The sequence below is a fragment of the Malus sylvestris genome, chromosome 9 (assembly GCF_916048215.2).
Source record: "Malus sylvestris chromosome 9, drMalSylv7.2, whole genome shotgun sequence".
Lineage (NCBI taxonomy): Eukaryota > Viridiplantae > Streptophyta > Magnoliopsida > Rosales > Rosaceae > Malus > Malus sylvestris.
In genome coordinates this window covers 15,230,654-15,243,463 of record NC_062268.1, presented here as the reverse complement: position 1 = coordinate 15,243,463, position 12,810 = coordinate 15,230,654, and the positions used below count along the sequence as shown (strand labels likewise).

The 12,810-nt window shown below is 35.6% G+C and overlaps 1 protein-coding gene across 1 annotated transcript; it reads left to right on the top strand.

Annotated features, from left to right (window-relative positions):
* The first annotated feature begins 2,095 nt into the window (after window positions 1–2,095).
* On the top strand, window positions 2,096–4,716 carry LOC126582880 (protein DEEPER ROOTING 1-like). The gene is made up of 6 exons (XM_050247109.1): window positions 2,096–2,369; window positions 2,538–2,613; window positions 3,149–3,675; window positions 3,866–4,043; window positions 4,180–4,239; window positions 4,325–4,716. The coding sequence occupies exons 1-5, from the start codon at window positions 2,364–2,366 to the stop codon at window positions 4,197–4,199; spliced, it is 807 nt and encodes a 268-aa protein (XP_050103066.1). The 5' UTR covers window positions 2,096–2,363; the 3' UTR covers window positions 4,200–4,239; window positions 4,325–4,716.
* Window positions 4,717–12,810: the final 8,094 nt, after the last annotated feature.

Genomic DNA, 12,810 nt, shown 5'->3' with positions numbered 1-12,810 from the left:
GTCGAATTTTAGGCGAATTATCATTTAATGTGTTTAATTCGATCGGAATTTAATATTTTAGGATCTTTTTTATATTTTGTTATTTGTTTAATTTATTTCTTATTTGAATCTAGGGTTTGTTAAGACTGTTTAAACAACATTTAGGGTTGTATTTTTATTCATCTTATCATATCATTCAATTGAAAGCAAGAGTTTCTCTCAAATTTATGGAGTTCCAGAATTCTTCCAGGGTGATTGTTCATGATCCGTTTATTGTGACACATCGGAAATGGTAATATTAAAAAGGTTTTAAGTAGCAATTTGATGCAAATGGCTGGGCAACATGCGAAATTGCAGCAATTTTTAGTCCAAAGTACGACTAATGTGCATGTATTTAGGTTAGAAGAAGCTTGTGGAACCACAAGTAGATAGTCAAAAGGGTTTAAGTTGTACACAAGTAGATAGTACAACCACAAGTTGTTTAGCAACGCCCTTGTATTTGGAGAACTAGGTAGATTGTGTGACCCCCTCACTAAGAGATTGATCACTCCTCTGTGTTTAGATACAATTCGCATGTTGGTTATTCTAACGCAAAGACTTCCACCCTTTTGTGAGTGGATCAGACTCGAGAATTTCTCTTGTATTGAGGCCCCATATAGATATAACTCTCAATATAAAAATCTCACATCTTTAAAGGTAGACTTATTTCTAGTTACAACTTCTGAAACTCGATTTTAATCTTATTTTGCTCATAGTAACTTAAAATTCGCCACTTTACGCTCTGAAACTCAAAGTTCGCTTCATTTTGCCCCTTGAAACTTGAAAGTCATCTCTATAAAACTCAAAATTCGCTCCACATTGCCTTGAATATGTTAATATCTTATGTGAGTTTGATTTGAGTGCACTAGGCTAATTAATTTTTTATTTTCATATCTTCAATTTCTTTTAAACTTAATATTCTCTTATTGTTGAATGTTAATGCATAATGGTGATTTATAATCAAATTTATTGGGTGTCGGGTCGCACAAATTTATAATCAAATTTATTGGGCATAGTATAGTCTTATTAGGTATTGGATTCCACGTATGTTAGGAGGCGACCTATAAGTTTCAGAAAGAAAAGAAAATCTACGAGTCAAAGTAAAACAAATTTTAAGTTTTAGAAAATAAAATGATAACTTTTGAGTTACATGTGCAAGATGAGATCAAAATGAAATTTTAAGAGAGGTAGCTAAAAGTAAACATTAAAAGTAACTTGACTAATTGATTAATCAAGATATCTGAACGAAGTTTATTTCATGTAACACACCACAAAAATTGTATAGAGATTGATTCCAACGTTTAAATGAGAGGATAAAAAGGCTGCCATGTCGATCAGATGTTTCAGAATATATAATGTATCCGCAAAATCAGATTGACCCATGTGTCTTTAAGTATTTATACGGATTAAATTAGATGAGCAAAGAATTAAACAGAATGTTTTATAGTTTTTATATATTTTTTACTAACATTTGCTTATACATTTTGTATGTATGAACAGTTTTTTAGAAAATGAGAATGAGATAGGGAGAGAGAGAACGTGGAGGGAATGGAATGTTTTTTTTTTCCTTAAATATTGGAGGTAGTTTAACATCACATCATATGTAGGTGAGGCTTTAATAAAAAAAATAATAAAATTTGGACCTATGAAATTACATTATTGCCCATAATTTTTTTTTTTGTATGATAGAAAACTATGTTGTCTTTTCATCTTTTTTTTATTGACAAAAAGTATTTTATTAATTAATAGAGATTAATTAGTAGAGATGTGCTAGTGGGTTTATATGAGAGAGAAAAAGGTGGGAAAAGATGGAGGAGGATTGTCTGCCCTCCAAGTTCCCGTGCCCTCCCATGCCCTTCTGATTGTGTGGTCACGGTTAAACCACGTTAATATTTTATATTATTATTTATTTTTGTTTTATTATCTTTATAAAAAAAGAATATAAAATATTAACGTGGCTTAACCGTGACCACACAAAACAGGAGGGCATGGAAGGGCACCGAAACTTGGAGGGCAGACAATCCTCCTCCGGGAAAAGATTGGCTAGATACAGAGATATGATGCCACCCTTGTGTTTAGGAACTTGAACCAGTAGAAATTAATTAAACAAATCCCTTCTCATGTGTTCTTATTTGATCAGCTTGGCCATGAAATTCAACCAATCCCATTTTTGTTTAGTATTATAATCCAAAGTTCATTTCTCATTGGCTTTTAAGATCTGCCCTCCAACACCTCACTTCTGCAAACAAGTTAACTTCCACCTCCACTACTCTCCTCCTCCAACCCATCTCTCCTCCACCACTTTTCTATCAGAGGAGTCCAACCACTCACTTGTATCTTAGAAAATGAAGGTGAGTCTTTGTATCTGTTACATACCTTCACGTGTACTGTTTATGTTTGTGTGTGTTAGAGAGAGAGAGAGAGAGAGAGGTTGGTCCGTTGTTTGAGCTGAAACATGCTTGGGAAGGCTGAGAAGTGGGGTTGTCTAATGTTGGTGGTTTCTGGTTTTTTTATTGCAGCTTTTTAGTTGGATGCAAAATAAGATCAATGGGAAGCAAGGAAACAAGAAACCAAATACAGTTTCTACTACAACCCGTAAGCATTCTTCCTCTAACCAATAAATTAATCTATGTGTTACTTTTAAATGCCATGGTTTGCGTTTTAATCTGAATGATGTGATTTGCTTCCTATAAAAGTAGGATTTTTTCTTCAAGAAGCTATGCATGTTATAGTATCTTTTAGTCATTTCAGTCCAATAAGGATCTTTGCTAAAGGGTTGTGCTATGTAGAGTCACTCATGAGTTGTGAATTTATAAAAAAAACTTACGTTTATTGCATTGACACATATCGTTGATGACACTGACATTTTTATTTTTACTCCAATGAATCCATTACAATAGAAAGAAATATTAAAAATCAACTCAGATCATGTTAATAAAGTTGACATGTACGAGATTTAAAAAATCTAGATTTACAATATATGCAGATATGAGGTTTCATTAGTTATATTAAATAGATCAACCTCCATTACAAAATAAAAGAAATAAATAAAGCTGCACTATTTTGAATGTCCCTTAATTCTTTATTTCTTAATATTATTTTTGTGATTTGTTATTTATGTATTGTGTAGATTCTGCAAAACACGAGCCACGCGAAGAATTCAGTGACTGGCCTCATGGATTATTAGCAATTGGAACTTTTGGAAACAATGAATTGAAAGAACAAAAAGCTGCTCAAAGCCAAGATATTCAGGAAGATCCGTCTTCATCCGAAGAAATCCTTGATAATTTCACATCAGAGGAAGTAGGTAAATTGCAAAAAGAGTTGACGAAACTCTTAACGCGAAAACCAGACATAGAAAAGCAAATCGCAGATCTTCCGTTGGACAGATTTCTAAATTGCCCGTCGAGCTTGGAGGTTGATCGGAGAACCAGCAACGCCCTTTGCTCCGATTCATCAGATGATCACAAGGATGAAGATATTGAGAAAACTATTAGTGTCATACTTGGTAGATGCAAAGACATATATGCAGACAATAAGAAGGCAATTGGGAAGAAATCAATTTCTTTTCTTCTTAAGAAGATGTTCGTTTGTCGAAGTGGATTTGCACCAGCATCAAGTTTGAGAGATACACTTCAAGAGTCGAGAATGGAGAAGGTATGTGCAAACTTACATGATCGTTTATGCACATGAAACTGAGTTCGAATCCCTCTCCCCGCAATTCAGATTTGTTACAAACAAAAAAATAAAAAACCATCATAACACGCATTATAAAATATGTTAACTATTTTACTTAGTTCCATTAACATCTCGATTGATCATCCATTATATGATTTTGGCTTTACAGCTTCTTAGGGTAATGCTTAACAAGAACATCATCAATCCGCAAGGTGCTTCTCGAGCATCATCAATGAAGAAATACCTCGAGGACAGACAGAATCCAACAAAGAAGGGAAATAACAATGAAGATGATACAAAAGAGAAGATTAATGATGGATGTAAATGGGTCAAGACAGATTCTGAATGTAAGTTCATTTGTCAGTTTTTCTCAAATAGCTTGATTTATAATTAATATGCTCAAACTTCTGGGGAAAAAACTTAATTTAGGGAACCAAACTGCACAAAATCTGGATCTGATGGTTGCCTGTTTTTCCATTGCAGATATAGTACTAGAAATTTGAGGTGCCTATGTTTACCACCATTCTTATTAGTTATTACAAGGTAAGAGAAACCCTTTTTGAGCATGTAGTTTATCATTTATATCATCTTCACCATCTTAATATATGCTAAAACAACTTTTTTGCAGCTTCATCAATTATGAAATCAAATACTGGAAATTTCAGAGGGGCAACAACGAATCATCAATAAGTTCGTCCGCCGTGGCCTCTAAGATGATCAGAAAAATAATGCATATATGTATGACTGGATGGCTTTTCTATTTTGGTGTCGGTGTTGATTCCCTTTTTTTCATGGTTGCACCTGTGGAAACACAATACAATGCCATGTTTTGAAGTTACAAACGGACAAAGGGATTTTCTGTAGTCTCTGCTAGCAAATTAAGCTAGACAATCTCTACATTTTTCATCCCATTTTCTACACATTTTTCTCTGTCTTTCCTTTTCTTTTTTTGGCTGAATTGATATCTTTGTAATATAATTTGAGGTGAATAAATACTAGATTGACATGAACTTATATGAAGACTTTGTTCATTATCAAACAACATATGCGCAAGGACTGAGTTTTTTTTTCCCCTGCTAATATGGAAGAAAAAGTCCATGCATGACTATATAGATTGTAAGTTGTAACGTTTTCTTTATTTTATCTATATACAGATTACTATGATTTTTCCATCAGTAAGGTGTATATGACATACTTGTTGAGTAGGCATCCTTGACTTCGAATGACACCTTTGAAGTGATAGAATCTGCCATAGACAATCGATCGGGATATAATCCTTGTGTCTACACTCTTCACATATTGAATTTATAGGAAAAGATAGATTGGCAGAGCGATTGACAGATAGAGAATTAGTGCAGAAAAGAGAGAGGCCTGCATTTTGGGAAAATATCTGGATAGCTTGGTTCACTAGCGGAGCCAATACGGGGGCATTTGACCCCAATAACCTTGTTAAGTTATCCCTTTGAAATTTTTTTGAACCCGTATAGCAGCACTGCAGCAGCATGCTGCTTTGTTAACTTATCCCAATAACCTTTTACTTCTAAACCTATCCTTAAGAAAATCAAAAATACTTTTTAATTAATACTTTTTAAATTTAATGAAGCTACTGTGTTGAAAGGCATTAGTAGCCTTGTACAAAAGTTGATGGAGACAAAGAGGGATAGACAGTATCCTTTGGTGTACTTATTAGTGAAATTAGCATTAATTTTACCTATTGCAACTGCTTCAATTGAAAAAGCTTTTCGATGATGAAAATTGTGGTTAATCCACATCGTAATAGGATGCGTAGATCAATAGTTGAATGATAGTTTGATTGTGTACATTGAGAAAGATGTATTTGATTCTATTGATAATGGTTTTGTGAGACGACGTTTCCAAAATATGAGAACACGTCGTGAACAATTATAAATGAAAGTATGATCGATTTTTTAAAGCTACTTTTTGACCCCATCACTTTAAATTCCTGGCTCTGCCACTGGCTTTGTTTACTATAATCTTACAAGATATATACGATTAGTATTGTTCTAAAAATCCTCGCCTAGGCGTTAGGCCGCTGGCCACCTCTCCGATTAATCCTTAAGCGTTTGAAAATTAAGAAAATGAGCTAGACATGCTTAGGCGTCCGCCTAAACAGCCTAAGCGCCCACCTAAACTATCTAGGCGCCCGCCTAAACCGCCTAGGCCTCCTAAACCCGCTAGGTACGCGCCTAGGTCACGACTCCCACTTAAACAAAAAATAGATAACTTACATTTTGTATTTTTTTTAATAAATTATAAGTGACTTGTTATATTTTGCTGTTTATGTATCACAATGAAATTATGTATTTTTTAAATATAAGCAAACACTTATTTATAAGATCTATAATAAATTTACTTAAACAGTCAGGTCTCATCCCGCCGTCCAACTAGTGCCTAGTATCTTTTAGAATCTTGACATTAGAGAGTTGACTGTATACAATACGGAAAATCCTATCATTGAGGACATAATTATCTACCTCTTCAAAATTAGTTGTATTCATTTCTATCTTAGATACATTTTGCTTAGAAATTTTTAAGGGAACTTTAACAAAAAGCACCCGGTACTGTTCACTTTAACGAAAAACCATATTTTTACACTAAAAAGTCAATCATGGTACTATTCACTTTACCCTTTATTTGTCCTTATCATTAAAACTCAAAGTTTTCAAACTCTTTTCATTAGTTTTCCTAATTTTTAAAGTCTTCTTATGATATAGGTATGTTACAATTGGACTCAACAACTTGGGTTTTTAGACCTGGATCTAACTGACCCATTAATTAAGGATTTTTTTATTCAAATCTCACGTATTGTTGAATACACTCCACATATTGAGTACTCCTCATATCTACTTTTTCAATTACAATTTATCTAAATACACCCACACACTTTCCTATATTGCGCTCACACCCCACACACTATATTACATTGTCAAATATTGTAAACTTTTGGATCTAAACTAAAATAATCATGTGGTTAATATGTATTTGGTCGTCACATGTTCTCAAAATGAAGACCTTAGAAGAGCAGGACTCCATCAACCTTGCCTATTCCATATTTTTTGTCTATTTCAAAATAAAAATAAAACTTTAAAGCTCATAATATAGAGAGCTATGAGTCAAAAAACTCCAGTCAATGAACATTGTTCCTCGCATATAAAACCAGACGAGCTTGAAAGGGAATGAAGTTATGGGTTATGGCATTTCTTAACACCACTTAGTCTGCAAAGTACAAACTGGAAGTAAATTATTAGATTGGATTTAAGCACAAGCTGTCAAGATTTGTTTGATTTTCTTATTTATATTTTTGTTGACACTAAACCGACAAGAATGTTGTAATGTAATTATTTAGTCGTAATTTATTACAAACTAAAGGATAATATACACTAAATTAGGGGAGCGTTTGAACATAAAACGCAGTAGATTGAAGAGAAAATATCTCAACCACTAAAGATATTCACTACCTACTATTTAGCTGTAACTTTTTGTTGTAGATTGAAGAGAAAATATCTCAACCACCAAAGAGTGAATTGACGAAAATACCTAGAGGTGAGATTGTTGACTTTCGTTGACCATCTTTTCGTAACGTGTACGAGCTACTATTTTACCGTATTCTTGAAGTACTTGATGGTACGAATGCATAGACGCAAGCGAAATTGAAATCGGAGCTACAAGAGAAGTTTTACGGAACCATGAATCAGACAAATACTTTTGTAAAAATTACTATTTTATATTTTTCACAATTACTATATTATTATGTTAATAATTCTAGTGGGGTATTTTTAAATATTTTATTAATTTTTCTGGCCCGTGGGGCCCACACCTCACCCAAACTCTCCTCTCCTCTTCCGCCACGTGTCCTCTTTCTCTACCTCTTGAATTCCTCTCTTCCCCTAATCTCTCCCTCATCTCTCTGTTAGCTCACTCTCTCTCTCTTATCTCTCGCCCTTCGTTTGTGAAACCCAGTGAACGCCAAGGACCACCACCACCACAGCGTTGTTACTCCGGCAAGCACCACTATAAAGCCCACTTGACAACCTACGTCATAAACCTCGAACCCTGGACTGGACACTGTTTATCTCTCATCTCTCTGCACAGTGGCACTGCCACCATTCAAGATTCTTCCTCGGCGATTTCTCGCCGTCCCTAGTGAAGGTAAACTTTGAAAACCCCCAAATGCTCCTTAGATTTTGTTTTGGAGTATGATTAAGATGTTTTTAAGATGTTTTAGTTTTGTTTGGATGCAGAGATAACTCGGGGGAAAACTTCCCCAGTTTTCCGGCAAGGAACCCAGCCTTTGCAGGCTTTTTCCGACCAATCCCAACCTCAGCTCAGCCTCATTTTAGTATACTCTTGCTCATGATCTCCTAAACTTCATTTTGACTTTTATTTCATTGAAAATAGTTAAGAATCGAGCTCGAACAAAGCTCGGGGAAGTTTTCCGGCTAAACTCGGCCCAGTTCTGGCTTTCTCCTTCTCTGGCCTGGCCGATCAGCGAGCCTAAACGGGTCAACCCAACCCAAGAAAAAAAAGCCCAGATCCGCAACTCGGATCCGAACCTGGGATTCGGCCCAGCCCATTTCCTGATTGGATTTGGAATATTCTTAGAATATTCCTTTTGTTGACTTTTTTGAAATTTTGTCAAAAACCCTTCTAGGCTAATTTCGATGTCCCTAGTCCGTTTTTAACATCCATTTAGTGAAATTCCAATGATTTAATGTAGTTGATCTGCTCGGCATCTCGTTTGACTTTTTGGGGTTGATCGTTGACTTTTACAAAATTTGCCCGAGACTTTTCTTAACATATTTCGACGCCCTGATCCCAAATCCACACTCCGTTTTTCCAAATTTAATCGTTTTAGTTGAGGTTTTACTAACAGGTCCCAATATTATGCTTAGGTGCGATTACTATCGGAGACTCCGGCTTTCTTAGCTCAAAAGGATGTGACATCACAAGTATTTATGAGTAGGTATTTTCTTTTATAAAGTATGTTTGTACCATACTTGACCAATCCCGAAACTACTGAGCACCGGTCAACGTTATACCGTCAAGGACCCAGAAGAGTTTCCCTCCAACTAGGAGGCCAATCACAGCGCGACACGTGTCGACATCAGAAGACAATCATAGCACGACACGTGTCAACATCAGAAGCCAATCACAACATGACACGTGTCAATGTCAAAACAAAGCTAGAAACTCTTCTATAAAAAGAGATCATTCTCCCACAATATTTCCTAATGTCATTTGTACTAAATCATTCACTAGTACGCGTTAAAGGAGAGCTTGAACCTATGTACTTGTGTAAACCCTTCACAATTAATGAGAACTCCTCTACTCCGTGGACGTAGCCAATTTGGGTGAACCACGTACATCTTGTGTTTGCTTCCCTGTCCCTATCCATTTACATACTTATCCACACTAGTGACCGGAGCAATCTAGCGAAGGTCACAAACTTAACACTTTCTGTTGTACCAAAGTCCTCACTGATTTTGTGCATCAACAAAGTATATATATTTATTTAGTTTCCATATGTATAGATATATTTAATAATGAATTTTCTACGTGATTGCCATAATTAGTTTAACGTTTATAAGAAATGTTGTAATGTTGAGAATTATGAAATTATTTTGAATCCTGCGGAATGCACAGATATGAGTACTATTATGGGATGCTTTAATTATATTTGCGGCCATGAATAATGTTATGGTTGACTAGAATTATCAATTACCGTTATATGATCATAATTATATTATCTGCTCATCATGACACACACAACCCTGATATTCACCAAACACCAGGGTAGGAACATGTTGGCCGACACCTGAAGGTGACAATGCCATATTAGGATGCATGAGAACTAAGAACAACTAACCGACATAAATAAAACTTGTAAATTTAATTACAATGATTATGCATTTGTGGAACGTATTCATAGCATACAACTAAATCGAGACACTAAAAAGGAATAATATAAAATTGAATAAACAAGGAGATGGGTCCTACACCGAGAGGACTCGAAGATGCTGATGCGGGAGTGCCCTGATGCCGAGATTGTATGCCTCGAATCTAAGTCATAAGGGGGCGCAAAACAAAACACGAGTGGACCAAGTTTATATATAAGTAATACCGAAACAGTTATTCATCAATGTACTAACCCCTTAAGTTTATGAAAACTCATTAGTATAAAATGTAATAGGTTTTCCAAAAACCCTAGCATGCCATAAAACCTTTGCGTAAAACATATATCATATATAATATGCTTAGTAGTGTTATCATAATCGACTGAAGCCACTACATCTCCTGACCGAAGACAAATATAAATATCTTCCGGCCGAAGCCATCTACAAACGCCCGGCCAAAGCCAAATATAAATATCTTTCGGCTGAAGCCACTTCGCCCGTAGGCAGTATCATTGAATAACCACTAAGTAAGCACAAAAGAACATTAACATAATATTTCTAATATATATATATATATATATATATATATATATATATATATATATATCTCAAATTGGAGCTCAGTACTATAACGTCATATCGTAAAACCACGTACATAAGTAGGTATATAGTCATCAATCATATATACCACAAAGAACGTAAAGTCGAAAGAGCATGATATATCATAAAGTGTAAATCCAATTTACTCATAAACGTTTCATAAAACGTAGCCATTAAATCATGTTTTTCATATATGCATTTCTAATAGTAAAATATGCATTTGGAAGGGGTCCACTCACAGATACATCACCGTCGAAGAGCCGTACAAACTAGCAAAAACGGAAACGCCATAAACAAATGCACCTAAGTACATAAAGAGACCAATTAATAAAACTATACTAAAAAGATTGAATTTGAGAAAACGGAACACAGATTTGGAATCAAGATGTCGAAATTAGCCTAGGAGGGGTTCATGCCGAAATCCAAAAAAGTCAACCAAAAAGTCAACAGTCAACAGTCAATGGGTCAGATCTGGGTATGGGCTTTGGGTTTGGTTTCTGGTCTGTGGTTGGCATCTAGGCTTGGGTGTTAGAACTGAGCCAGGTAATTAAGCTGGGCTGGGCCCAGGTTAAAAGGGTTTTGGATTTGGGTTTGAGGGTTTAGGTCAAGTTGACCTAGTTTTAGGCCATAGGTTGGCCGGATTTTAGGCAACATTTCAAGCGCTCATAACTTATTCCATACTCAACCAAATCGAGTGATTCAAAAACCAGTTGTCGTACTCAACCAGATGAAGAGAATGATACCTTGCACGACAGCTAACTCATCGTGGTTTGGCTGGAAAACTAGGAAAAGCTACTTCGAGCTATTGTCTATGATTAACACGTATGTAAAACTTAAAACAAGTTTCGATCTAACCCTAAAACACATCCTAAGAGTTTCTATAAGCTTATCTACGTCGAGAAATCACAAAACACATCATGGAAGACAATGAATAGTGACGTCACTGTGGAGTTCTTTGGTGTTTGATACGGAGTTTTGGAAGCATCTCCGTCCAAGTGGTGGTGGTTTGGGGTTACTCTGTGTGTGTGGTTCAGAGAGGAAAAGGGGAGCTTGCCGAGACAAAGAGTTCGAGATGGGGGTTTGAGAGAAAGTGAGAAAGTGAGGGGAAAGAGAGAGAGAAAGAACTGTGAGTTTGTCACGAGAAGGGACAAAAGAGAGGGAGAGGGAAAGTGGGCCGGGGGACAAGGTTGTAAGGGTTGGCCCCCAAGTGGCTCACCAATTAAGACCCAAAAGTAACCATTTCAAAGTATCTAGCCCAACAAGGAGAAATTACCAAAATGCCCTTCTATTCCAAAATCTGTAAAATGATTCGGGACGGGTTGTTACACATCATGTGCTACACTGGTGTTTGTACTTGCCTAGGCTAGGGCCAAGCTTCACGTGTATGTTCACATCGCACCGTACGCTCACTTTGTCTTATAGGCAATTATGACTCATATGTGATGCACATAGCACCAGTCTTCACGTGATTATAGTACTAGAGATTAAATCATTATTACACATAGTCATGGTCATGTCAGAATATCTTTGCATGAACTCATGTGTCAGCATATGTCGATGATCATTCGATTTGATATTCGTTTTTGCGAGTTGTTGTGATTACCGGATTATTATGTGTTTATTTATGAGATATTGTGAAATGTTGTATGCTCATGATATTATGGTTTATGGTAAGTATTTTCACACTATATGTATTATGTATATTTTGGAAACTATACTTATTTTACAATGAGGGGTTATGTTTTCGAAAAGGTTTTTACAACGCTTTATTTTTAGGCCCACTCACCCTTGTGTTTCACCCCCTTCAGGTTTTAGCAGCTGAGCTTTCGTGTCGACAATGATTCTTGGCAAATCTTGGTATTGGAGATTACCTTCGATGGTATAATTCTCATTCTACTTTTACTATACTTTACTTATGCTCTGACATCACGTGTGAAATGGGTTCGTTCCCGCTCACAAGCGCACTCTTACATTTAGGCACTTTTAGGTTTAAATTTATTCACATTTTCTACCTCTTTAAGATGTAAAGTAATAATATTTTGGCTTTCTAGCCAAAATAGTCCCTTAGATTTGCATAACTCCTCACTTTGGTCCCTGAGATTTGAAATCAATACAAGTGGTTCCTAAGATTGTCCACCATCAATAATTTTGGTCCTTCCGTGAATAGTCATGTTAAATAAAGATTAAAATTATAAAACTACCCTCAATTTAATAAACAATAGACCACAATGATTTGATAAAAATTGAAGATACTTTTGTCATTTTATTTTTATTTAATGGAGATTTTTCACGAAATGACAAAAATGATTGATGATGGACAAACTGAAGGACCAATTCTATCAATTTTAAATCTCAGAGATCAAAATAAGAAGTTATACAAATCTCAATGACCATTTTAGATAAAAAGCCAAAAAAAATTGTTTCGAATAGTAAAATGGACTTGAAATTCAGTTGAAAGTAGAGGTGGACACTTGAAACCGAAACACGAACCAAATCGGACCGCACCAAACGGTTCGATTATGCGATTTTAAAAACGAACCGCATTGTAGGAAACGATTTGGTTTTGATTTTGGCTTTTGAAAACCATACCGAAACCGAA

Excerpts from the sequence above, each read along its gene's own strand:
- LOC126582880 (XM_050247109.1), top strand. Across the intron at positions 3,676-3,865 it reads AAGAGTCGAGAATGGAGAAG|CTTCTTAGGGTAATGCTTAA; the intron begins GTATGTGCAAAC and ends TTGGCTTTACAG. Across the intron at positions 4,044-4,179 it reads GGTCAAGACAGATTCTGAAT|ATATAGTACTAGAAATTTGA; the intron begins GTAAGTTCATTT and ends TTTCCATTGCAG.